Below are 27,607 nucleotides of genomic sequence, written 5' to 3'. Positions count from 1 at the left end.
ACAAGAGTTAAATTCCCACAGCATATTTCTAGTCACAAAAACATCACCAAACTTCTAAATAAAGACCACACTTCTTATATTAAACATTGAAATAAATGTGAGTGCTACATACATTTAGGAACAATTAATACAAACAAGTAAGATAAATATTTACCTGTTTATTCCAGTTCAGGGTCATGGGTGACTGGAGCCCATCTGGGTAGCTGAGGATGTCAGGGGGGAACTGCCCTGGCCAGGACACCCTCCCATCGTAGGGAGACTCATACTCACACCCACTCACACTCACACTCACTAGGACCGTGGAGATGCACCAGATCACCCCACAGGCACAGCTTTGGGATGTGGGAGGAAGCCAGAGTTCCCAGGAAAAACCACACAGATGTGGGGAGAACGTGCAAATGAAATGCCGTTATTTGAGGACCTGCTGTATACATGTAAGTGTATACACATTCATCGAGGAGTGTGGTGACTTACATTATGCTTTTGACTCTCCCCTGATCTGAAGACAAGTCACATAACTTTTCTTTGGTCACTTGCTCCCCCTGGAAAGTGAAAGTCCTATGGATGTGTCGGAGAAGGTGAAGGAAAGTGAGTCCAGTCTTCTTGATCTGTACTTATTGAAGGGAGCTGCTTTGCAGGTCTCAATTTACTTCCTTTTTTATTTTTATTTTTCTAGAAGATCTTTTTATTCTAAGCTTTGATTTTCTTAGGCTACTGTAGAGTTAAACTTCTACAAAAGAGCAAGACTCAGCATTTGGATAAGGGGTCAGAAGTTTGTTGAATGATAGAAGAAGCCCACCTAGAGGTTTTAAACCTCGTACTTTAAAATTGCACCAAGGAAGTCATTTGTAAAGATTGAGCTCCCTGCTTCTCAGTGCCTCTCATCTCTAGCTGCACTTTTGTGCCATCGGGGAACTCCTGGAAAATACTGAGCCCCAGGCCCCATCCCTATTCAATTGAATAAAAAATTGTAGAGCCTGGGTAGAATAGAGCGTGGGTATAGTATTAAGTTCCCCCGGTGAGCCTGCAGCTTAACCGACTAGTTCTAAAGCTGGAGTTGGCATAGGTTTTCTGTAAAAAGTCTGATAGTAAATATTTTTGGCTTTGGTGCCATATGGTCTTGGTTGCAACTACTCAACTGCAGCCTTACACAGAACAAAAATGAATCAGTGTGGCTGTGTGCCACTATCACTGTGTCCACAAAAACAGGTGGTGGGCCTGATTTGGCCCTTGGCTGCAGTGTGCCCATCTCTGTTTTTGAGGAATAAAATCGCATCATTTCATATGGCTAATGCAATTTTTTTTCCCATCTGGAAACAGCATCTGATTGAACTCATCTTGTATGGCCCTTGTTACAGTCTCTGTAAATTGGAGAGGGTCCGAGAATAACCCTGTTTTCATCAGGACTGTTTTTAGGGATGGCAAAGAAGTCAGTGTGTCCGGCCTGCGTCCTCCCCAGCCGCGTGGCTGACTCCTGAATCTGTGTGTGCAGCACACTGTTGTTGTCTGGGGCATGATCTGTGTGATGGGGCTAGCCCTGCCTTCCGTCCTACTTCCTTAGGTCCTCACGTCAAATCAGAGCCTCCTCACGAACACTCAGACCTAACGTGCTAAAGCCAGATGCACTATGGTCCGCTTTTGCTTCTTCGAAACCTCAATGGGAATCGGGAAACATCTCGATATTTCCTTTTGCTTCACAAATGGCACTTCACGTCCCCTCGCTTCGCATCTTTTCTTTGTTTTTGTTCTTCTGCAATCACGACTTCACCCATGTAACTAGGATTCCAGGTAATTCTTGATACCTTTGGTCATCAAAATTTGGACACATAAAGAATTATATTTTCCTTTCCGTATTCTAAGTTAGAATGCTTTAGACTTCTTGAAAAGTTTTGATGAAGACCTCTTCTGAAAAGGTATCCCTTTACCACTACAGCAGGATCTCTTCACCACTCATCTGCTGACTCCTGGTCTAAAGCAGTAGGGTGTTAAAGAGGAATCACAAATTAAGTGCCCTTAAGAGTTGGATTTTGCCATTTCTCCCCTCATCCCCCTCTCCTGCCCCACTTAAAACAGAAATAAACCAGCAAAGAAAAAATCAGACCAAAACTGAGGGAGAAAACATTTCCAATCTGAAGCCACCATCTACTTATCTGAGGACTAGAGTCGAGTCTAGCTGATGTTTAGTAGGGTGGGGCTGGGATACAAATTAAAATCTGGGAATATGTATGTATGTTCAGCCCATCCATTGTTTTTTCTCTGTTTTTTAGATAATGGCCCTTGTTTAGGCTCTCGGAAACCAGACCAACCCTATGAATGGCTTTCATACAAACAGGTGAGTTTGTATGAAACAGGCTCTGTGAACTCCTCTTGCAAGCAGGGATGCTTCCGTATGTGAATTCTTGGAGCCAGAAGGTTGCTCCAAAGTGTATGTGCTGGACCAGCTCAGAGCCTTGCCGTAAGCATGGGGCGTCCAAGGAGAAACTTGACACAAAGGTTTGGGGAGAACAAGTTAAGGAATTTAGCTAGTGGTTCAAAGCACTGTATTTCAAAGCTGATGTGGATACATTGTGAAGTCGAGTATAATTTTTAAGGTAAAATTTTAGAAACTCTCCCAGTTCCCCTGGCGGGATAGGATTATTCCTCTCCACTTGAGGGGTACTAGAAAAACTCAGAAGCCAGAACGTGGAAGCATGTCCTCATTTGACGGAGGAGGAGGACCTGTCTCAGGAAGAGAGGTGACTCACCCCAGGTCATAGCTGGTTAGTGGCAGAACCAGGACCAGAAGCAAGGCCTGCAGACTCTTGTGTGGGCTTTCCTGGTGCGTGCTCCTGACCCTCAAAGCTGTGCTTGGCCGACTCACCACCTGTGTGACACCCCCAGGGCAGCCACAGGGAGGAACACAGATGCTCAGGGAAGACACTTGTGTTACTGCATAAGCACAAAGGAAGCTGGGATCTGAGTGTGGTGACCCTTGTCAGTCTCTAGTCCCCACCCATCAATGGCTACAACTGTTGAAACAGCAGTTCATGAGTGGCAGTAGCAGTGTAGGAGGACGTTGCTGTTTATTTATTTATTTTTTTGTCATGATTACAATGAATGTGGATGCCACGGTTCTTCCCCAGTGCACATGGCACCCTGGGACAGGCAGGTGCCCTGCTGCTTCCACACAGCTGTCCAGGAAAGGCTCCCGCCCCTGGCTCCCCCTCTCCTGCTCTAGGGGCAGGTAACCATGCGGATTCCTGAACACAAATGCACTTGCTGCTTCTGGGTTTTGTGTGAAGGGCAGTTTAGGGGCTGGTGTATTTGGGGTGCGTCTGTGGAAGGGATTGTTCTCTGCAGCTGCAGAGTGTGTTTGCAGAGTGTGTGGATTGTTCTCAGACTGAAGTGCGTGATTTCTTCCCGTCCGTCCTCTGGGGTCGACAGGATGCAGAAGGCTTTGCTTGAGAGGTGTTCGTCTGTCTCTCAAGAGATGGGGAAGCGACTTCTCACACCTCCACTGTAGAAGGAGCTAGGAGCGGTAGCTCACATGACTGGAAGGATTTCCCATTTTTATTCTGTCCTACCAGAAGCCAAGTTTCCTGCGTAAATACTAGTTTCCAGGATCCCTCATTTTCACAAGTGTAAGAACAGCCTGTGTGTGTGGAACATGCGTGTGTTGTGTGTGATGATCCTGAGGCGTCATGGAGTCCTCTGTGTCTCCTGAGTTACTTCTGTTGTTTATTGGCTGGAAGAGAGAAGACACATCCATTGCAGATTGGCATTTTCAAGGCAGATGGAAAATCGCTGGGGTTTCTGAAGGTGTGAATCTATGCCTTGCACGCTTCATTTGGAAGCGGGTGAAGATACAAAACTAAAGCCAACTTTGGATTTGTACGTTCAAATCTTTTTTTTTTTTCTTTTTCAATCATCCAATGAATATGACCTTTTGGTGACTAGGAATGCCTTAAAGGGGTTTGTTTTTTTTTGTTTTTTGTTTTTAAGAATGTATGACCGATCTAGAAATATAAATGTGCGTGTATTATTCAATCATATTTACCAGCTATGTAGCATCCAATTGCAGGTATTTCTCAGGTTCCGATTCCTTAAATGCAACCAAGACTTTTGAACTCATATGTGAAGGAGAGGATAGTAATGAACCTGTTTGTGTCATCCTATTGTCACCTTACCATGATCACTCTGTTCCCCATAGGCAGGGCCAGGATGGTGCCAAGGCCCAGAAAGTAGGGTTCCAGGCCAGGAGTAGGTGTGGCCTTACTTCCTATGGGTATGCGTGTGCTTTAAGAGTGCTCTTGAGAATTTGCCAACTGAGAATAAAGAAAATAACTCCAGGCCAGGCACGGTATGCCTCATGCCTATAATCCCAGCACTTTGGGAGGCCGAGGGGGGCAGATCACCTGAGGTCAGGAGTTCAAGACCAACCTGGCCAACATGGCAAAACCCTGTCTTTACTGAAAAATACGATGTGGTGGCAGGTGCTGTAATCCCAGCTACTCTGGAGGCTGAGGCAGGGAGAATTGCTTGAACCCTTGAGGCGGAAGTTGCAGTGAGCCAAGACCATGCCCCTGCACTCCAGCCTGGGCAACAGAGTGAGACTCCATCTCAAAAAAAAAAAAAAAAGAAAAGAAAAAAGAACTGCAAAGTTTAAGATTTTTTAAAAATTTTAATTTATTTGGGGTAGGAACGGGGAGAGGATAGGATAACCCTGCCGAATTTTGCAAACCTACCAATTTTTACTTAGTTATTATAATATGCATTTTTATATTTACATGTGTTGCTTATCATTATAATATTGTCCTAAGTTGGATATAGTTTTCACAATTATAATATTAACTAACCGTGTAGCATTTTCTTAGTGGTTTACCATCATTTACTTAATCACCAGCCATGATTAGGTTTTTTACCCTAGAGATTTTTGATGCAATAATTTTGAAATATTTGCATATGTTTATATGTAGGCTTTTTTTTTTTTTTTTTTTTTTTGAGATGGAATCTCACTCTGTCACCCAGGCTGGAGTGCAGTGGGATGATCTCAGTGCACTGCAGACTCCACCTCCTGGGTTCAAACAATTCTTCTACCTCAGCCTCCTGAGTAGCTGGGATTACAGGTGCACGCCACATGCCTGGCTAATTTTTGTATTTTCAGTAGAGACGGGGTTTTACCATGTTGGCCAGGCTGGCCTCGAACTCCCTCAAGTGATCTGCCCGCCTCAGCCTCCCAAAGTGCTGGGATTATAGGCGTGAGCCACCATGCCTAGCCTATATGTAGGCTTTTAAAAACCTCCTCCTAAGATTGAATTGTTTCCTAAGAATACATTCTTAAGAACAGAATTGTAGAACTTCAGGATAATAGCTTGCTCTTATTTTTTATAGGTCTCTCACAAGTTGCTGTTTCTGTGTTTATACCAAATAAACAAGTTTTGGCTGCTTTATAAATTAAAAAAAAATCCATCTCTCTACTATTTTTATAATTTTATAAAACTAAAATAGAAAAAAATGTATAAGAAGCCTTGTCATATAATTATCTGTGACCTGCAGCCGTTGGGATAAGATTAATTTGCTTTGCAGAAGGAACCCTGCGGTCAGTTCTCTTAATTCTGATTTCTTGTGAATAAAACCTTGTGTTTTACCAAAAAACCTACCAATAAAGGAATGCCTGCGTGTTCCCTCTCCGCTTCTGCGTGCAGCATTGCGTGCTGGCTGAGATGTACGCCTGTCCTCTGGCCAGCTTTGTTTCTGGAGCTGGGGCACAATCTGTTTCTGACTTTCTCCTCTCCATTTTAGGTTGCAGAAATGTCGGAGTGCCTAGGCTCAGCGCTGATCCAGAAGGGCTTCACGGCCACCCCAGATCAGTTCATTGGCATCTTTGCTCAAAATAGACCTGAGGTATGACCCAGTAGGTACTTGCTGTGCATGATTTGGAGAATTCTCCAATGTAAGAGCCTAACTTCTGCTAGAGACCAGATTTTGTAGTCTGATTGCTACTAAAAGTATAGCTTTGCGTTACACCTTAGAAAGTTACACATACAAAAACCTGAACCAGGGCTGGGCGCAGTGGCTCACACCTGTAATCCCAGCACTTTGGGAGGCCGAGGTGGGTGGGTTACCAGAGGTCAGGAGTTCCGGACTAGCCTGACCAACATGGAGAAACCTCATCTCTACTAAAAATACAAAATTAGCCAGGCCTGGTGGCACACATCTATAATCCCAGCTACTCAGGAGGCTGAGGCGGGAGAATCGCTTGAATCTGGGAGGCAGAGGTTGTGGTGAGCCACCAGTCCGGGCAAGAAGAGCAAAACTCCCATCTCAAAAAAAAAAAGAAAAGAAAAGAAAAGCTGAACCAGGGCCTTTTAATCGCCTTTAAGAGAAAAGAGAAATCACTTTTCTGGGGGAGATTATTTTAGTTTTTTTAAACCAGGTTCCCCAACAAAATCCTTAGAACAGATAACTAACAAAGGAGATTTTTTACTTTAAGAGTCACCTCTGTGGTTAGAAAAATGGCATTAATAAGTTATAGAGAGATTTAGATACATTTTTGTTAATAGCAGGCTTCTTTTTTTTTTTCCTTTCTGAAAGGTATGAGGCTTTCCTTCTGGTTGGTTTCCAGAGTTTAAAATACCATGGGTGATGGGGACAGTACTCAGCGCTAGCCGGCCTTCATTTGCGCAGTCTGTCATTGGCGGTCTAGGCCCAGCACGGTTTCTGTAAACCAGTGTGTAAAAGTGTATTAGTCTGTTTTCACGCTGCTGATAAAGACATACCTGAGACTGGGAAGAAAAAGAGGTTTAATTGGACTTGCAGTTTCACATGGCTGGGGAGGCCTCATAATCACGGCAGGAGGTGAAAGGCACTTCTTACATGGTGGCAGCAAGAGAAAAATGAGGAAGAAACAAAAGCAGAAACCCGTGATAAACCCATCAGATCTCATGAAACTTACTATCACGAAAATAGCTGGGAAAGACCAGCCCCCGTGATTCAATTACTTCCCCCTGGCTCCCTCCCACAACACGTGGGAATTCTGGGAGATACAATTCAAGTTGAGATTTGGGTGGGGACACCGCCAAAACATATCAGAAATTGAGTTTAAATGAGCAGCTCTTTTGGAAGTATAGCTTATGGTGTGACTCAACAGATTAGTAGATCTAGCTGGCCTGGAAAAATGGAAGCATCTGGCTTGAAGAAATCAAATTTATTCTTATACCTGCTTGTGGCCAGAAGACATGTTGACACAATTCCTGTGCTACTGACTTTTTTTTTTTTTTAAATAAATAAAGGTGACTTCTTTAGAGTTTTGTGGTCTTTCAAGGGGAAAACAGCATTCTCCACAGCTGGACTATGGGCTTTGTAGAATTTAGTTTTTTTCATCCCAAATGAACACATCAAAATGTTTGTTTTGATGGAATTTTATCATGAATCTAGAACTGCAGAACGAATCTCTTCAAGAAGTAGGTTCTTTCCTATACTTGTGAGTTCGTTCAACAAATGTTTGCTGAGCACCTACTATATGTCAGACACTGTGTGGGGGTGCCAAAGCACAGTAACTCAGCCCTTCTTCTGAGGTACCACATAAGGAAAGACCTAAACACGGGTGCTTTCTGTGTCATGTGGTACGTGTGGTTGCAGGGCAGAAGGATTATGGGAGCTCAGTCAAGGAAGGCTTCCTGGAGGTGGCACCTGAGTAGAATCTCGAAGGAAATAGGGGTGGGGAGGCCAAGGGAATGGCCACGTTCACACCTGTGTCTGGGAGTGGAGCATTTTCATGTGGCAGAGTGGCAGGAAAGAGAGCCTTCCTTAAGCGTCACGTGTGCCTAAGGAGCTTGGACCTGATCTCTCTGTTGTTGGCTGAAAATTCCTTCTGGGAAAACACCGAAACTCAGAAGCCCATTTCCAGGCCAAGTGGATGTGAGTGGGTTGTGCCCCCTTCCCCCGGCTGTGCCTTTATCTGTCCTGTGTGTCAGAGCTCTGCAGATGATTTCATTAGAAAAGTGCAGCCGGAGGCAGTGGGGTGCCCTTGGGTATGATAGTGAGAGAGTGGTCTTTCACCTTAGTCCAGTAGGGAGGGCGGTGGCTATGTGGCCAGTGCCGTCAGAGACATCTCACTGCGTCTTCCCTGTGGCAGTGTGGCCAGTTATCGTCTCACTTCCTTCCTTCACTTTTCTAGAAGGATGTTCTCAAAACAGTTTTGCTGCTAGACAAGGTACTCCTTCCACTATTCCAGGGCATACAGTGCCCTGCTGCCAGAGGGATCTTCCTTGAGCCCCACAGCCACTGTTTTGTGAGAAACTCTCAGTGGCTGCCCCCTGCTCTCCAGCCAGAACCGTCTGTGCCAGTCACATCGCTCTAACCCCCTGCTTTTGATCCTGCCGTCCCCTCTGTTAGCATCTCCCTGCCTCCATCTCTGTCTTTTTCTCTCTCTCTCTTTTTCTTTCTCTTTCCAAAGGCAATCTCAGTTACACCCTCCCAGTGGCATCTGTAACTACCTTGGCCAATGGTGGACTTTCTTATCTTGAGTCAGTCACTATCTGATATTGCTAATTATCTTTTAACATATTTGCCTCAATTCTTCAGGCAGATTTTAATTTCTCTTTCTTTCTTTCTCTCTTTCTGTCCTTTTCCTTTCCTTTCTTTTTTCTTTTCTTTCTCAATCTCTCATCTTTCTCTGTCTGTCCTCTCTCTCCTTTTTCTTTCTCTCTCTCTCTTTCCTTCCTTCCCTCCTTCCCTCCCTCTCTTTGTGCATACATACATATATACAGGATCTCACTCTGTCACCCAGGCTGGAGTGCATTGGTGTGATCACAACTCACTGCAGCCTCAACCTTCTGGGTTCAAGCAGTCCTCCCGCCTCAGCCTCTCAAGTAGCCGTGACTGCAGGTGTGTGCCACCATGTCCAGATAACTTCTGTAGAGGCAGGGTTTTGCCATGTTGCCCAGGCTGGTCTTGAACTCCTGGCTCAACTGATTCCCCCCATCTGGGCCTCCCAAAGTGCTGGGATTCCTGGTGTGAGCCAGTGTGCCTGGCCTTAATTTCTTTGTAAGAATGGGGCAAGTGTTTTGTTCTCATTCTGAATCCCTCATAGCACCTGGCACAGAGTAGTAGATAACACAAATGTTAATTTTGCTGCGTCAAAGGTTTTTACGTTGAATCTCTCTTGAGTATTGTTCTCCTTATTGATTCCATGATGACGTCTTGTTTTCTCTCCCTGACCTTTACTGTTTGTTTAGTGGGTGATTATTGAACAAGGATGCTTTGCTTATTCGATGGTGATCGTTCCGCTTTATGATACCCTTGGAAACGAAGCCGTAACGTACATAGTCAACAAAGGTACGTCTGTGATCTTTGCCTGGATTATTGGCATAGTTATTGGTTAGGGTCAGTGACTTTACATTTGCTTACATTTGATTTGACAAAGATTTTACATGTAAATGTATATTTACCTTTTTATCCAAAGAATGTAGTACTTCAAGTATCCTTGTGCTGGATATGACAGAGTCAATCTTTCAACATCCCAGAGCTTATTCTTCATTGTATCTTTTCATTTACAGCTGAGCTCTCTCTGGTTTTTGTGGACAAGCCAGAGAAGGCCGAACTCTTACTAGAGGGTGTAGAAAATAAGTTAACACCAAGCCTTAAAATCATAGTTCTCATGGATGCCTACGGCAGTGAACTGGTAGAACGAGGCCAGAAGTGTGGGGTGGAAATCATCAGCCTGAAGGCGATGGAGGTGAGTTCCCAGTTCCCCCACCTCCTTCCCCGAAGGCTTTCCCGGGGGCATGTTGGCTCACACGTGCTATCCAGTGCTATCTGGTGCCATCGTGCAGTCCCAGCGCTGGCCGGTCGCCTCCGCAACCCATGAAAGAGAGCAGAAATTTCTGTCTCATTGCTGGAGACAGGATTCTACATGTGTGCCCAGTGTTAACACATCACACCTTACCCAAGTGCTTTCACCACTCAAATATTTATTCCAGAGCACTGACAAGCTGTGCCCGGAAATGCCAGAAATGGGAATTACAGCTTCAGGCAGGTAGAACTTTCAGTTTCTGTGTCTTCTTTGGCTTTAATGCCTTTTACTTACTAATTTGTCTTTAATGCCAAGCCAAATATAGAAATCAGCCTCATCGTTCTTTTCCCTGGGTGGCTCGTGGAGAGTCCTGGTGAGTTTCCAACATACATGTTTGATTTGGTTTATTTTCGTATTGACTCTTTTAAGAGTCATACCCATCACAACTTTAAAGGCAGCCAATCCAGGAGAATGAGTGTGGTCCATGCTCAGCGTGGGTGCTTGATGTCAGATGATACAAGAAGTTGATCCCCGTCAGCCAGACTTGGATTACAGTTCCATCCAAGGAGCATGACCAGAGGAGGATCTTCTTATATACATGTCATAGCAAGTCATAGGAAAATAGAGTCAGTCATTCTCTTTCTGAAGGAGTTAGAAATATTTTTCTGAAACTGTTATAAAGAGGATTTTAAATTTTTATGTGTAATTTTCCTCCTTCTACAAAGAATTTGAGACTATAAGTAAGGATCCATAAAACCTTTCCTGAGGAACCTAGTAGGCACAGGGAAGCACGTGTGTTCTAATAGAACCTTCTCTCTGGTGCATGTGTGCGCCCCTGCCCAACTCGCTCTCTCAGTAGCATGGAACTGATTCTGTAAGTGCTGAGCCGCGTGCTTCCTTGTTGAATTGGGGTTTTAGTTAGCTTGTTACCTGGTTTTTCCCCACTTCCCTTTTTTCACTTTTAACCCCCTCTCACTATAATGTAATCTCTTTTTCCCTTACCTTCCCTTTTTCCCTTTTTCTCCCCTCCCTCCCCATAGATGCAGGAATTTTTCTGGTGTTTTTTGACTGCTGTATGATAAAGAAGTAATGTTGAAATTTAAAAATTATTTAGATGATTGAAGATAATATAAAGTTTATATTAAAATATTATAGAAGACATTGTTTTACACTTACCTGCTTAATATGATTTATACTTAGTTTTTAAAAATATTCTGAGCGAAAGGTGAAGGTCTAAAAAGAAGAATTTAAAACTAGCATTATGGTTGATCTTGTGTTGAATTTATATTAATGTATATTTTTACAGGATCAAAAATAGAATTATTGTATTTGGAATGTTTACATTTTTCAGTATTTTAATTATGAAAATTTTAAACATCCAGTTGAAAGAATTGCATAGTAGACAGCTGTATACCCACCACCAATTGACATTTTAGTGTATTTGCTTTATCACTTATCAGTTCATCACTTTATGCCTCCATTCATCCATCCATCTTATTTTTTTTGATGCATTTTTAGTAAGTTGCAGATTTTATTACCTCTAAATACTTCAGTGTGTTTATCATTAACTAGAATTCAGTTTTTGTTTATGGGTGGTTTTTTTTTTCTTGGAACATAAAAACGGCAACTTTTTTTTTTTTTTTTTTTTTTTTAATAATTGTAGTATTTGGCCAGGCGCAGTGGCTTACTCCTGTAATTCCAGCACTTTGGGAGGCTGAGGTGGGCGGATCATGAGGTCAGGTTGAGACCAGCCTGGCCAGCATGGTGAAACACCGTCGTACTAGAAATACAAAAAATTAGCCTGGCATGGTGGCGCACACCTGTAATCCCAGCTATTTGGGAGGCTGAGGCAGGAGAATCGCTTGAACCCAGAAGGTGGAGGTTGTAGTGAGCCAAGATTGTGCCACTGCACAGCAGCCTGGGCGACAGAGCGAGACTCTGTCTCAAAAAAAAAAATAATAATAATAATTGCAGGATTTTTCCTAAGTGATACCGTAAGAGAGATGTAAGGCTGTGAAACTTCGTGGCAACAGTGCACTAATTTGGATAATGTTTGTTCCCAATAAATTAAGAGCCAAATTGTATGTAACTGGTGCTTTATTTTATTTAACATCAATTTTTGAAAACTTGGGCATCTCCCAAAGTTATGTAGGAATTTTTAATAGACAAGTAGAAATCTGGAGCTAATGACGGTTATTTTGAAAAAAATGTACAGAATTATTGCTTTAGCTTTTGGCTGACCTCTAATTGGATATATTAGTTCCTGTTCTTAATCGGTGGTCTGCCACTTACATCATTTAAAATGTAATTAAGATTGAAAACTTAATAAATGCTGGGCAGAAACTCAACGAGCCCTGAGCACATCCATCTAATTTCCATGTGAATCGAACATGTTCAATGGCATGTTCATTCCATATCCTCATTCATGCTGTTCCATTTTAATAGGAAAAGAATATAAATCGTTCATTTGTTAAAATTAATAGATATTAAAGTGGCCACCAAGACTGCACTCATGCAGTCAACCGAACCCCATCAGTGGTAGTGACTGGAAGCCTGCCGCTGGGAAATGCTGTGCCCGCGCAATGCGTCATTCTTAACCTGTAAGTCCATTCAGGAAATAGTCTTCGAGGTTCTGCTGTGGCCTGTTTTATCATTGGAGGCTCCCAAATCCTATCTCCACTCTACGTGGGGAGATATTTGAGCAGATATTTGAGCCTCTTGAAAATGGCTAGCATTTCAACCGAGCAGAGATTGATTTTTCTTCTCAGATTGCAGATGTTGTGCAGAATGCGGGGGTGAGGTCGTACTGTGCTCTGATTTGAGGAGCCTGCAGAGTATCTACAGTATCTAGTTATGGTTAAGAACAGGACTTTATTAAAGGCCCTGATAAGGAGTGGAAGTGGGGACCAGAAATGCATTGTAAAGACTTTGACTGCTGTATTTTAATACATCCTATTTCAAAGGCCAGTCCTAATATCATTTATGTAGTTTTATGTAAGAGAAGAGATAACTGGAAAATGGCTTCTCAGAACAATGAATAAATATTTTGGTTCTGGTTAATTAAAACTGCCATAGTTTCTTTAATTAGAAAATTATGCTGTTTTTGAGCCAGCTGTGAATGAAGTCCACAGTTAAGCCAGCTTTAAGTGCCTTGATATGACCTTATCCTTTACAGTTAGAAAACATTTCCATTTAAAATGACTTTTTTTCTCTTCTAATTAAGGACCTGGGAAGAGCCAACAGACGGAAGCCCAAGGTGAGCACACTGTGTCAGACCCTGCTCTGTCCTCTTTGTAGTCTTCAGTATCTAGCCTGGTGCTTTGTGGTTTATCGTTCTCTTTTCTGTTCTGATTTATACCAACTTTTTTTTTTTTCATCTTCTCTAGCCTCCAGCGCCTGAAGATCTTGCAGTAGTTTGTTTCACAAGTGGAACTACAGGTGAGCTTTGAGATAGAATTGCTTCTGCATGTGGCCGCCAGTGGTCTGTACTCTCCCCCACCTCTTCTGGATGACTTATCAGCTAACAGTAGATGGACCCAAAGCAGAAGAGAAGGAAGCGGTTCCAGTGCTGTCTTCTTGTGCTATGTGCTATCTTCTTGTTGCTCTGTAAGATCTTCTCAGAGTCCAAGAGTGCCGGATAATTCCTCAAACATTTATTGAGGGTGATATTAGATTCACCTGTCTTCCTAGGACAGACTAGATCGGTGGCTCCCAGGGAGACAATTTCTGGTTTTTCTTCTCCTGTGACTACGTATACCCTTTAAAATTTGCCCATATTAATAAAGGTTTTTAAAGATAAGTCAGTGAAAGGATTGCAGGTTGCTCAGGAATTTAGTGTTCAACATTTGGCTTTCACGATGTATCTTAACAGTAGAGGTGTCCGAGGCCCTAATGCGGGGTTTCTGGGCCTCCTTCATTTCTGTCATTCTTTAACTTTGTTCTGCTTCATATGTGCTCCACAGGCAACCCCAAAGGAGCACTGATCACTCATCGAAACATAGTGAGCGATTGTTCAGCTTTTGTGAAAGCAACAGAGGTAACTTTTTGGGATGTTGTCATCTTTCCTCACTGGTTGACATTAGTCCTTGAGAATGAAAGTGCTGAAGGTGGCACCACTGTGTTAGGCCTGTGTGGTATTTAGAAACGAGGTGACATACGGATAAGGTCAGAACTTTAGGCCCAAGTCCACCTTCTCTCTTTTTTCACTTTGGACCTAATCACCAACCCTTCTCTGTGATAATTAAGGTGAATTGACAGATGAAGTTCACTGCAACATTAATATAGTGAGACTCTATTTGGAGATTGCCCTAGAAATATGTCCAAGAAAGGACAGAGAAGAGATGGACTGTCTTGTGTTTTTATCCAGTGTCCCTGCATTTGGGAAATAATTTATTTTAAATTGACAATGATATGCTAAAAGTTTTTGAATTATTATTATCTGTTTTGGTCAGTGTGACTTCCATTGCACTAGAAGTATTAAAGACTTGCACTTCAACTAATTTCCCCTACTTTTAAAGTTTACTACCCAGTGTCTTAGTCTATTCAGGTTGCCATAACAAAAAAAAAAGAAAAAAACCCACAGACTGGGTGGCTTATACAACAGACATTTATTTTCTCACGATTCCGGAGGCTAGAAGTCCAAGATCAGCTGCTGGCAAATTTGGCTTCTGGTGAGGGCTGACTTCCTGGCTTGCAGACAGTCTCCTTCTCCTGTATCCTCACATGGCCTTTCTTCCATACATGTGTGAAGAGAGAGCGCTCTGGTGTCTCTTCCGCTTCTCATAAGGACACTAGCCCTATCAGATCAGAGCCTACCTCCAAATACAGTCACAGCAGCGCCCTATCTACATTGGGAGTTAGGACGTCAACATACGAATTTAGAAGGAGGTGATGTGATTCAGTCCATAACACCAAGAGCCTATTCCAAACTTGCCCTTTATAAAGGTGCTTATTGAACAATATAATGCCTTTTCCTCATACTCTTTTTTACAGTTAACATAATTGGCTTCTGCAGTCTCTTTGGGAGTATTCTGTAGCTCTGATTTTTGTAGCAGGAGCCTGAGCTTAATGGCTTTGGGGAATGGACATGTTTGGTGGCTGCAGAAAACTGATCTTTGAAGGATTTTGCACTTATTTTACTTGGCTTACCCTTTCCAAATACCCTTTATAAAGGTGTATACTTTCTAAACAGAGTTCAACATTTAGTACCTTACCAAAGTGAAATTTTAATGTTGTAATTGGCCTTCGAAGAAAACTTAAAATGCATTGGTGGTTCATTGAGGCAAATGATTACAGAACTTTCTTTAAAGTCAATTATAATATCAAATTGATTACAATATCAGTTACAATATCTGTCTTCTTAGCTTTGTAAAATGTCTAATCATGATAATGGACAATATTTTTGTTCTAAATCAGAATGTTGAAAAGTATAGGTAGAATGGAGTCTGATTTTTCATTATACTAATAGAACAATTTCATCCTGAGAAGTACGACTTGGGATGCCTGTCAGACTTGAATACAATCAAGCTGAGATTACAGCATGCTCAGCCCACATCCGGTGCTTCTGAGGCTGCTGTGTTTGCTCAGGATTGATGCTTTCATCCATTGTCACGTTATTATTAAGGGTGACCCAGCTTTAGGAAAGGAAAGGGCATGGCTCAGAACTTGGTACATCATCCCCTAGGTAACGACAATGCCCTCATTTCTTAGTTGGTGTGACAGCAGCTGCTGTTGGACACCCCCTGTTTTAGCCAGAATTCTTTATGTTAAAAACATGAATATTCTATACAAACCCTCACTGTGCCTGCCCTAAGTAAGGCCCACTCTGAGGGAAACCAGATGTCCAAACGTAATCTGTCTGTTTAATCATCATCATCAGTATTTTATAGGAGAGCAAATTCCTGGGTGCCGGATCTGAGGTTGCATTAAACAAATTATGTAAAGTAGGGCTTTATGTATTTATGTATTGATCAAACTCAAAATACTCTAAGGACCTTGGAAATCTATCTTCTTTTATCTTCTTTCCTCCTTTTCCTTAGCAACATAAAATGCAATTTTATGTTGAAATGGGACCTGTATTTCTTAAGGTAGAATTGAACTTGCTGGGTACTGGGATACTGTAGTGATGAAATACTGATTAGAGCACATAATCCCTTAACCTTCCAATTTGGGCAAAATTTTCCTTGTTTTGATTAAAGCCCTGAAGTGAATTTACTTTGTCATTGGGAGTGACTTCCACTTTATTTGAATAATGAAAGTATTGCTTTTTTTTTTTTTGAGTCAGAGTCTCACTCTGTTACCCAGACTGGAGTGCAGTGGTACAATCTGGACTCACTGCAACCTCCACCTCCCTGGTTCAAGCAATTCACCTGCCTCAGCCTCCTGAGTAACTAGAATTACAGACATGTGGCATTATGTTTGGCCAATTTTTGTATTTTTAGTAGGATGGGGTTTTACCATGTTGGCCAGGCTGGTCTTGAACCCCTGACCTCAAGTGATCTGCCCGCCTCGGCCTCCCAAAGTGCTGGGATTACAGGCGTGAGCCACCATGCCCCTTGCTTTTCATTTTATTCTTTGGTGAGAAAAAATTGCAGACCATAAGCAAAAGCTGTTTCTCCTCAGTGTTGAGGTACTATGTGCTCAGAAATAAAATGGAAAGTTACTGGGAGTCTTAATGCTTTTCTGCCTTGCTGGTGTCTTTGCTTACAGAATTCAGTCAATCCTTGCCCAGATGATACTTTGATATCTTTCTTGCCTCTCGCCCATATGTTTGAGAGAGTTGTAGAGGTAGGCATTTAGTTTTGTTTTCCTTGCTTGCTTGTGTATATTCTGCTAAGTTGTTGTGTTTTACAGAAAGTACTTCCCTTGAATGCCAGTGACACACACATTTCATTTTTACCACTTGCACACATGTATGAACAGCTCATGAAGGTAAGTGTGACGTGCAAACTGTCATCCCTATAAAGAATTCTTTGCTCAGCCCCGTTTTAGAAATGGTACAGATTATTTGAAAGAATATAAATTCTTTTTCTGAGTATGAACAGGATACTTGAATTTAATCACTCATTTTAAAATTAGGAGCTCAGGCTTTTGAAGGATACTAATATGGACATCAGTCCAGAAAGATCAACTGTAAAAGAAAAGTCATTATTAATTTAGTTCTACAGAGCCCGGTGAGGCTTCTGTTCTGTAAGAAGTCGCTAGTTTTGATTGTGCTTGTTCATAATGGGCAAGTTGGCTTGAGACTAATTTTTTCAGCAATATTCTAAGTGCCCGTGGAAAAAGAGAATGATCCTCCAGTTGACCTTTGCTTAGGCTCCCTGTAACCAACTGTGTGACTAATTTTAAAACTGACCAAGAACCACCTTTGTGCTTTCTTTGACAATTTTGGATTTTATACTGTAGGAAAAAACAATGAGCACCATTCATTCATTTAGTGAGTAGTTACTGAGCTCTAGCTGTGTGCCCGCTGCTGTGTTGGAGACAGAGGTGACTAACAGCCAATGCTTTGGATGGCAGCTGCCCTGTCGGATTTGCTCACCCCAGAGGATCGAAGGCGATTACATCCCATCTGCCATCTGTTCCTTCTACGTCCTGCACACCTCAGGATCTTCTGGGTTTATGAAGCAATCTCAAAGGAGTTGCTGTACCTAACAAGTTTTAGAGGGGTGCCTAGAAGGCAGGCCACACTGAACAAAAGCTTTCTGAGCTGTAATTGTTAAACAGTGAACCATGGTGTACCTTTCTTGTGGTTTCTGCTTTTAAGCCAGAGAACGTTTGTACTTCCCTTGTGTCATCTTTTGAATCTTTTCTTTTTAAAATTTAAAATAGGCAAACTGTCAGGTCCATATGGCTTGCCAGTACGGTTTGTACTAGACAGGAGAAAGATTGTGCAGTGTGTTCTAGCTGAATCGCAAGCCACTTTGGTATTAGATACCCTGGTGTCACAAATTCATCATACTTGGTGGCCTTTCAGAAACTTTTAGTTAGATTCAAACAAAAGAAAGTGAGACTTTCACAAACTCGAACTCTAGGCAAGAAGTTAAGTTTTTATTCTGAGAATAAATTAAACGTAAAGTTTCTGGAAAACTATATAAATATATTTGAGACAGAGTCTCCCTCTGTGGCCCAGGCTGGAGAGCAGTGGCATGATCTTGGCCCACTGCAACCTCCGCCTCCTGGGTTCAAGTGATTCTCCAGCATCAGCCTCCCGAGTGACTGGGACTACAGGCACCCGCCACCACGCCCAGCTAATTTTTATTCTGTGGGGACGTGGGGTTTCACTCTAATATGGCCAGACTCATCTGGAACTCCTGAACTCAAGTGATCCGCCCGCCTTGGCCTTCCAAAGTGCTGGGATTACAGGTGTGAGCCACCGCACCCAGCCACTAAAAATATTTAGAATATGTAATACCATGTCATTCATTCAACAGACTACCACTTACCACCACACTAAAAAAGTAGAATCTCTGTGGTCATCACTAAAAACAACACAGCCTGGTATTTTACTAAGTCCTGTATCTTCAGGATAACCAAGAGAAATACCACATTTCCATGTTGTACAATGACTAGTAAATGCACATTTTTTTAAGTTACCTATATTTAGGAAATTTAAGATTTCTGGAAACTGGCCTGAACTGCTAAAACTGAAGTGTTGGATGTTGTCCATGTTGTGTACTCCCTGCTGTGATGATAAAATGTTTGTTGTTTCCATTGCCCCTGTAGTGTGTAATGCTGTGTCATGGAGCTAAAATCGGATTTTTCCAAGGAGATATCAGGCTGCTCATGGATGACCTCAAGGTGCTTCAACCCACTGTCTTCCCTGTGGTTCCAAGACTGCTGAACCGAATGTTTGACCGCGTAAGTTCCAAGCAGCAAAGTCCCAGAACTGAGCACTGACTTGGACGCAGGGGCTTGGGTTTGAATTGGGCTGTGCCATGTGCCATGTGCATGACCCTGGACAATCCTCTCAGTCTTGTAGAACTTCAGTTTACTCATCTGTAAAGTTAGGATGCATTACCTCCCAGAGTTGTTGATAAGGATTATAAGAGAAAACACTTGAACACACTTTGTAAACCGTGGTCACAATACAAGTGTAAGGTGGGAGGCTATTTTACTTTTACAATAAACACTTGAGCCTCTGCTTCCTCGTGTTTAACATGGACTGTTACCTCTTCTCTCCTACTGTTTGTCTCCAAAAGTTGCTAATGGGGTCACATGAGGATAGTAACTATGAAATGGTTTTCTTCATTGTAAAGCTCCTTGCATGGACATGTAAAACATTACTTAATTGGCCACACTGAAGGAAGTGACTAAGCCACAGCAGAGCCCAAGAGAACACCAGCCCCTCTGTGGTGGGTATCATCGCGTGGACCACACAGCCAGGGTCAGGCGTGTGGGGCACGAGCAGGCAGTCTCCAGAATGAGTTTTCACTTAGAGGCAGGACTTCTGTCATGTCTCAGAACCTTCTTATGTTTTTAATGGTTCTTTTTAAAAGAACAACTTTATCAACATATAATACTCTGTATAATTTGCTGATTTAAAGTGCATAATTCAAAGGTTTTGAGTACTTTCACGGAGTTCTGCAGCCATCACTACAATCAATTTTAGAACATTTTCACCACCACCTTCATCATCACCACTTACCTATTCTTTAGCTGTCATCTCCCAGACCCCCTCCACCCTTAAGCATCCACTCATCTGTGTTCTCAATCTGTGTATTTCTGTATTCTGAACTTTTCTATGGATGGAATCATGCTGTATATGCTCCTTTGTGACTGGCTTCTTTCACGAGCATCCATGTAGCACATATTTGCTTCATTCCTTTTAATGGCCAAATAATATTCCACTGTATGGATAGAACGCATTTTATTTATCCATTCCTTTTTTTTTTTTTTTTGAGACAGGATCTCTCTCTGTCATCCAGGCTAGAGTGCAGTGGTGGTATCATGGCTCACTGCAACCTCCACCTCCAGGGCTCAAGCAGTCCTCCCACCTTAGCCTCCTGAGTAGCTGGGACCACAGGCACATGCCACCATGCCCGGCTAATTTTTGTATTTTTTGTAGAGATGGGGTCTTACCATGTTGGCCACATTGGACTCAAACTCCTGAGCTCAGGAGATCCACCCACCTCAGCCTCCCAAAGTGCTGGGAATATAAGCATAGGCCACCGCACCTGGCCTACACATTCCTGTTTGATGGGCATGTGGGGATGTATGTGTCCGTTACTCCTGGGTGTATACCGAGGTGTGGAATTGCTGGTCCTGTGCTGACCACACGGGACTGTTAGAGGACTGGCCAGGCTATCAGAGCGGCTGTGCCATTTTGTGTTCCCCAGCCGTGTATGAGGGTTCCGATTTCTCCACACTTTTTGACTCTGGCCTTTCTAGTAGGCGTGAAAACCTTCTCATGTCTTGCCTCATTAGATTTTCGGACAAGCAAACACCACACTGAAGCGATGGCTCTTGGACTTTGCCTCCAAGAGGAAAGAAGCAGAGCTTCGCAGCGGCATCATCAGAAACAACAGCCTGTGGGACCGGCTGATCTTCCACAAAGTGCAGGTAACACATGACTCACAGCCGCTGCTCCCATGGAAACCAGCTCCGGTTTTCAGAGTTCTGGGAGGGCTTTTTTGGTGAGAGGGAGAGATGAAGGTAAGGGAGAGAATGACATGTTTTTGTTTAATTCTGGCACACGTTTAAAAACTAAGGCAGAGCCATTAAGGAGGCCTCAGTTTCTAAGATAAACAGTATTGCAACCATCTGGGGGAAAAGGATTCAGGGTAGTGTGGCCTTTTCTCTCATTCTCCATTTTGTTTCGTTTTTCCAGAACAAGTATGTCACTCTTGAGGTAATTTTTCAAGCATGAGTGATAATGTGTAATAATACTGTGCCCCCCAGAAGGCCAGAGTTGTGGTAGTTGCCACAGATCCCCCCAGTCGTGTTCTAGTTTCCTGAAATAGCTTCTGCAGAGGTGGGGCTGACTTCCGTCCCCTTTGGGAGGGAACAGGGCAGTCGCGGGTGGAAACAAACTGGAGCCCTGTGTTGCCATCGTGCGCGCTGAGTTCTCCATGTGGCCTTCAGCTGTGGGTTAGGGAACGGGGTCCCAAGCGGGCCTCCTTGGCGGAGAGGCCGCCGGCTTGCAGGTGTGTAACCCTCGCCTTCTCCCACTCTCCCTCCCTGAAAGTCGAGCCTGGGCGGAAAAGTCCGGCTGATGGTGACGGGAGCCGCACCGGTGTCTGCCACTGTGCTGACGTTCCTCAGAGCAGCCCTGGGCTGTCAGGTGAGGTGGATGTCAGGGCGCCTGATTCTCCCACACTGGGACGCCCAGTCCTCTTCTGCGCCAAAAGTCGTCTGTACTCTGTGTGTGTGTGTGTGTGCGCGCGTCTGTCTTTTTTCATTGGCAAGCGTATCTGTATTTGTGGCATACAACATGATGTTTTGATGTATGTAAACATTGTGGAATGGCTAAATCAAGCTCATTAACATGTGTCTTACCACCCATGCTTTTTTCTTCCCCCATGGTGAGAACACTTGGAATCTATTCTCTGGGCAGTTTTCAAGGATATGATACATTGTTGTTAGCTGTAGTCACCTCTCGGTGCTATGGAGCTCTTGAACCCGCTCCTCCTGATTTAGACTTTGTGTCCGTTCACCAACATCACCCCAGTCCTTCCCCACCCCTGCTTTGTGTGTGTGTGTTACTTTTGTTTGGAAGATATGTTATTACTAGGTTGCTTGGAGAAGCAACCACATGTCTATTTTTTACCCTAGGCAGGGGAACGTGTGTGTCTGCCATTTGTTGAATTTTCTCCAGGATCAGGCACCAGATTGTCTAACCTTTAGAAGCAGGCATGCGGGTGTGGAATGGGTCACAGGTGATGAGCCTACCCGCACACCATGCTGACAACCTGTAGTAAAGGGGGAAAGGAGGATTTGGTGGCAGACGGGACATATGTGGGGTACACGTCCTGTGAACTGGCCAAGGGAGTTCACTGCCGCTGGGTGGTGACCAGTCACATAGGGGTTCTCCCTTGCTTGGCAACAGGAAGTTAAGTAGAGGGTGCACCTGGGTGATGGCTGGTGTTGGCGTACAGCACACTGGACCATTGAATGAATTTACTGAACAGACCATTTGAAATGAAATTTCACTAGTCAGCCATGACTTGGGAGTTAGTGATACTTCATTGCTTGTGCACTTCCAGCAAAGGTGTGATTGTGCTCTCCTTAATAATGTCCCGTCTCTTGGTGCCCCAGTTTTATGAAGGCTACGGACAGACCGAGTGCACTGCCGGGTGCTGCCTGAGCATGCCTGGAGACTGGACCGCAGGTATGACTGTGGGAGGCTTCTTTTTGGAGTATTGTTCATACTGGGTTATTGGTATGTCTGAAATTGGGTTAATCACTGATTGGTTCATTAACCATCTTAAACAAAAGTGCTGTTTGCTTGTAAATCAGGGCACTGTGGGGAAAACGCCTCCTGCAACTGAGGGGTGGCATTGGGGATCTGACTGTAAAGCTGGTGGCAGCAGGGACTTGCCTAGACCCCACTAGCGACATCTGAGAGGGGGCCCTGTGTTCCAGATTGAGAATGTCTGGCCCCACAGAGCTTCCTAGTAATTGAGTAGGGTCTCGTTATTTGGTCATTTTAAACAACAAATAGTTATTAAATTTGTACTGTGTGCTGTGCTAGGTGTTAGGACTACCAATAGGAATAAATACAAGTCCTTTTTCTCAAAGAGTCTTTTCTCAAAAGGAAAAAGGAGGAGGACAAACAAAAATCATTGAGCACCTGTCATGGGTGAGCCTCTATGATGGGTGCTTAGGATGCACCTGATGTCCGTGTAACCCCAACAGCGTCCCTGTGAGATAAGTTCTGGTACTTCTCAGAGGAAATGATAGATTGTTGCTTAAGTAACACATAAATAATATCTGAGAATTTACACAGCATTATGCTTTGGAGCCAGGATTTCAACCCCGGCCTGACTACAGAACTTCTGTGCTTCCTCTGTGTCACCTGAGTAGTAAATTCTATACTGTGATAAATAAACTTCCCCGGCTTATTTGGAATATTATAAGTATTAGCACCATTTAGTAACATAGATTCTAGAACCTAGCACTGTCTAGTAACATAATTCTACTGGAATTGACACAGACAGTCTGTGAATCTTCTTTATGGTATTTGTTTAATTTTTAACCTCAGTTTCCTGAACAGAGAATTTGGGATACTGATCTCTAGAAGCTCAAATTATAAAAACATAGGAAGAATTATTTGTGATATCCAATGTGATACCTAATATCTAACATATCTAATGTCTGATGTTGCTGCTTTTGGAAAAGACAACCCAGTCTGAACAGCCTTTCACAAGAGAGTTAAGTTAGCTGTAGAAATAAGCACTGTCCCATCTTAGTAAAAACTGTAAGACATGCTTCTTCATACGCAAGGAAATAAAGGCCGTGTTGATGAGAACCAGGTGGTGTGTCAGGTTTGTCAAAGCTGCATATGTTCTCTCTTCTTACAGAGAACAGAGATGCTAAGAAGTCTGTGTAAGGGGAGGCCAAGGCGGGCGGATCACGAGGTCAGGAGATCCAGACCACCGTGAAACCCCGTCTCTACTAAAAAATACAAAAAATTAGCCGGGCGTGGTGGCGGCGCCTGTAATCCCAGCTACTCGGGAGGCTGAGGCAGGAGAATGGCGGGAACCCGGGAGGCGGAGCTTGCAGTGAGCCGAGATCGCGCCACTGCACTCCAGCCTGGGCGACAGAGCGAGACTCCGTCTCAAAAAAAAAAAAGTCTGTGTAAGATGAGTGCAAGTGATGGGTGGGGGCGATCGGAGGGTGGAAGCCGGGTGAAGGTTTGAGAGAGCCTGCTTCCAGGTGTTTGTAGGAACCCTCACACAGAGGCCAAAGTACTCATAAATAACAAAGCATCACACTTGGAAAAGGTCCTGAAGAGACTAAATGTGTTCTGCCCTACTCTAAGAATAGATTCTCTTCAATTATACTAGGAAGAGAATGGCTATAATTGCAGAAATCAGAAGTTTATCCCAGCTGTTTTTCTTTTGTGGAATCCTGTTCGCTCTCAAAATAATGTGACCTGAGGTTATAATTAGTTCCCTTAGGAATGACCTTTGCTTACTTAACATACAGGCCATGTTGGGGCCCCGATGCCGTGCAATTTGATAAAACTTGTTGATGTGGAAGAAATGAATTACATGGCTGCTGAGGGCGAGGGCGAGGTGAGTGAAAACTGTCAGTCATTTCCCCTCACTGCCGTTTCCTGTGATCGCTGGCCTTTGCAAATGCAGTGGTATTTCCCAGCAGCTCAATAAAGCCATTGAGCTTGACTTCATTGGTGATCCTGGAGTCTGCCAGGCTTCTTTCCGAGGGTACATTTATGTTCAGCTCTCGGGGACTCGGCGGGAGGGACAAGACGCCTGCCTTCCTCTGCCAGGCCTCATAGGGATTTGGGCTCCAGAGCCTGCAAAGAAAGGCGCGGTGGCCTCAGTTCCTGGGACGAAGCTCCTGCCTGTGGATTGCCCTGGGTTCCTATTAGTGAGCTGCTGGCTGCTGGATGGGAAGCCTAATTACTTAAAAGGGATTTCATCCCCTGCAGGGTTTTCCAACAGCTTTGAGCCAGAACCCAGGGCAAGCATTCACCCTCCAAATTGACCAGAGCTGAGGTGATTCAGGAAGGGAAGTAGAGGCCCTGGAGATCCCTCGCAGATCCCAGTGGGGCTCTGGTAACTCCCTCTGTATCCTGGAGTTTAGGGCTTCCAGCTAAAGGTTGGGGCAGACACACACGTACACACATGCACACACCAGTTTTCTCTGGAGAAGCCCCAGTAACTGCTGTTCACTGATGATCTTCTTTTCTTTAGGTGTGTGTGAAGGGGCCAAATGTATTTCAGGGCTACCTGAAGGACCCAGCGAAAACAGCAGAAGCTTTGGACAAAGACGGCTGGTTACACACAGGGGACATTGGAAAATGGTTACCAGTAAGTTGCCACCTCCTCTGGTCACAAACAGTTCTCTTCCACTGTAGGGAAGAAAATATCTGGTCTGCTGTACAGCTGCCACGTGGCAGTGGCACCCTGAATTTTCTCTTTCCCTTCCTCCTTGGTGAGTGGTATGATGTAGACTGTTCCATTTCCTGCAGGGGACAGGTTTACACTTAGCATCCTTGGTTGGATTTTCACTTTAACTTTAGCAAATGTGTTTTGTTTTGTTGGTTTTTTTGTCTGTTTGTTGTGTGTGTGTGTGGTTTTTGTTTTTTTTGTTTTGTTTTGTTTTTTTGAGACAGAGTCTTGTTCTTGTCGCCCAGGCTGGAGTGCAGTGGCACGATCTCGGCTCACTGCAACCTCCACCTCCTGGGTTCAAGTGATTCTCCTGCCTCAGCCTCCGAGTAGCTGCGATTACAGGTGCCCGCCACCACACCCGGCTAATTTTTATATTTTTAGTAGAGACGAGGTTTTACCATGTTGGCCAGGCTGGTCTCGAACTCCTGACCTCAGGTGATCTGCCCCCCTCGGCCTCCCAAAGTGCTGAGATTATTGGCGGGAGCCACCACTCCCGGCCTGTTTTGATGCTTAACATCAATTCTGGTTGTTGCTTCTCAACTGGAACACAAAGAGACAGTGGCTTTTTACAGTGTCCGTACTGAGCTGTGATGTTGAGGCTCAGTTAAATAGATATGGGGGAATTTGTGGTAGACTTCCAGCAATGTAGGATGGGCAAGAATTTGGGAATGAATGTGTTTCTTGGGTTTGTCATCTCATTAAAAATAAGGTGTTTTACAGATTAGACGAACTCCTTGAATTTAGTTGGATTTAGTCTCAGAATCATTTACTGTGGAGAAATTCTGAAGAGTCTATCTTAAGAGTGAGAAGCTTGTGCAAGAAGCCTGACTTGTCCCACCTGTTGGTTTGACCAGTAACCTATTGTTTCAAAGTTATTACTATGCTGATTGCAAGCACTAAAATTACAAATACAATTTTTATTATTGTGTATTGGCAGATTCTTGTAGATTTTAGGTGCTTACTTCTCTCGAATTTGTATTGATTAGAAAAATACCTCCCAAAATGGCTTCAGATTTTGCAATAGCCAAACTATTTAGAGATAAATTAAGTCCCCCTCTTCCAGTTCAAGAGAGATTAAATGTCAGTTCTAATTCTACTGTGGCACTCACAAACACATCCCATAGTCTCTCTGGACCTTGGTTTGCTCCTTTTGAAAATGGAGAACTGGTGTGGAACAAAAGAATGCTAGACACTGTCTACAGATCAATTTCGGAGGCGTGAGAGTGGCCCCGGTGTGGGGATGGGGTGAAAGTGAGACTAGTGTTTTGCTTACGGCACTACTGGGATGTGACTGTCTGGTCCAGAGATGCTAGCGCACTTCCACAGTTGACTCACTCTTCCCAGAGGGCCAAGAGCACCCCTCCAGACATTGAGGAAGAAAACAGGAATTTGGCCTTTGTGTAGGAAACATTTCTTGAACTCTTACTCTGTGCAGAGCGCTTTGGAAGGAAAAGTTGTGCTCCTGCTGTTAAGGAACTTGAGTCACTTGGTGAGCCAGGTGTTACACACCTAATTCAGGCAGGGGGCATAGTGAGCGAGCACAGCCTTGCTAGTGTTGACCAGTCAGTGGTGCCAAGTGGTGACGCTGAATGAGCACGGGCTCTAGGACCCCTTCTCCATCTCTGCACTTGGCCGAATAGCCTTGGACAAGTTCCTCAGTCTCGCTCATTCTTAGTTTTCCTCTCTGTAAAATGGGATCATAGCTGACCTCTGTGGGATGTTATTAGAATGAATCAATAGTGTGTATTAAATACCTTTCACTGTTATATTGGGATCCATCCTGGTTGGAAACTAGCCATCAGCCCATTCATAACCCCCTCCCTTCTGATCAACAGAATGGCACCTTGAAGATTATCGACAGGAAAAAGCACATATTTAAGCTGGCACAAGGAGAATACATAGCACCTGAAAAGATTGAAAATATCTACATACGAAGTGAGGCTATTGCTCAGGTGTTTGTCCACGGAGAAAGCTTGCAGGTATGTGCTTTCTGGGTGATCAGTTTTGCTGCATAGACGTTGCCATTGCCTGGTACTCCAGGGGCTTTAAATGTGATTGGAAGTTTGAGATGCCTATAAATCGGCTTTCATGTCTAATATACTAGAGCATCATTGACCTGTTACTGATTTTTGCTGCTTGGCATTTCCTACTCAGAAAAATTTGTTCTCTTTAATTTCTACGTTTTTATTTTACTGAGAGAGGTCTGATGTACCAAGGGAGGTTGGATAAACATACTGGGGGAGGGGGGCGTGGGTAATATATGTTTCCAATTATGAAAGAAAATATTGACATGGGTTATAAGAAAGTTTAAAATTTTCACACATATTAAACCCAGCCTATTGATGATATGCTTCCTAATCATTTTTGAGTAAAGGATGGTTGTGAACCAAGAATACTCAAAATTGAAAATCAAAATCAGTATTGCAGTGAAACATGTATGGTATTTGCCAAAATGTTGGACAGATGATGCCAAAGAAGAGAGAGACTCTGGTTTCCTGAAAGTTAACCTTTTGAAAAGTTGTAAGATTTTAAAATTATTTTAGAAGTATATTTTCTTATAAGAGAATGCACTTATTTTTCTTTGAGATTGCAGCTATTTTCCTTTGATCTAGAATCTTCTCATTCTTTGATTTTTATTTAATTTTATTGTTACTAGATTATAAAGAATGGGATATTAGAGATTTTTCTTAAAAATGAACCTATATAAATTTTATTTATTTATTTTCTTAAAGATAGGCTCACTCTGTTGTCCAGG

At 43.4% G+C, this 27,607-nt stretch overlaps 1 protein-coding gene across 3 annotated transcripts in view; it reads left to right on the top strand.

The window, feature by feature from the left end:
• The window catches only part of ACSL1 (acyl-CoA synthetase long-chain family member 1), a 57,162-nt gene that overhangs the window by 26,618 nt on the left and 2,937 nt on the right, over nucleotides 1-27,607 (top strand). For 2 of the 3 annotated variants that reach the window (XM_012000165.1, XM_012000168.1), the window contains 15 exons: nucleotides 2,268-2,332; nucleotides 5,782-5,883; nucleotides 9,219-9,318; nucleotides 9,540-9,718; nucleotides 12,999-13,031; nucleotides 13,162-13,213; nucleotides 13,738-13,811; nucleotides 16,484-16,561; nucleotides 18,500-18,634; nucleotides 20,201-20,335; nucleotides 20,961-21,056; nucleotides 22,031-22,103; nucleotides 23,924-24,012; nucleotides 24,655-24,771; nucleotides 26,688-26,831. In XM_012000165.1, the coding sequence (XP_011855555.1) occupies nucleotides 2,268-2,332; nucleotides 5,782-5,883; nucleotides 9,219-9,318; nucleotides 9,540-9,718; nucleotides 12,999-13,031; nucleotides 13,162-13,213; nucleotides 13,738-13,811; nucleotides 16,484-16,561; nucleotides 18,500-18,634; nucleotides 20,201-20,335; nucleotides 20,961-21,056; nucleotides 22,031-22,103; nucleotides 23,924-24,012; nucleotides 24,655-24,771; nucleotides 26,688-26,831 (1,472 nt within the window). Of the gene's footprint in view, nucleotides 1-2,267; nucleotides 2,333-5,781; nucleotides 5,884-9,218; nucleotides 9,319-9,539; nucleotides 9,719-12,998; nucleotides 13,032-13,161; nucleotides 13,214-13,737; nucleotides 13,812-16,483; nucleotides 16,562-16,627; nucleotides 16,706-18,499; nucleotides 18,635-20,200; nucleotides 20,336-20,960; nucleotides 21,057-22,030; nucleotides 22,104-23,923; nucleotides 24,013-24,654; nucleotides 24,772-26,687; nucleotides 26,832-27,607 lie in introns of all 3 variants that reach the window. The other variant, XM_012000167.1, reaches the window with a different exon arrangement.

The sequence above is a fragment of the Mandrillus leucophaeus genome, unplaced genomic scaffold, assembly GCF_000951045.1.
Source record: "Mandrillus leucophaeus isolate KB7577 unplaced genomic scaffold, Mleu.le_1.0 Scaffold62, whole genome shotgun sequence".
NCBI lineage: Eukaryota > Metazoa > Chordata > Mammalia > Primates > Cercopithecidae > Mandrillus > Mandrillus leucophaeus.
The sequence above is the reverse complement of the archived record's forward strand: the minus strand, read 5'-3'. Positions and strand labels throughout refer to the sequence as shown.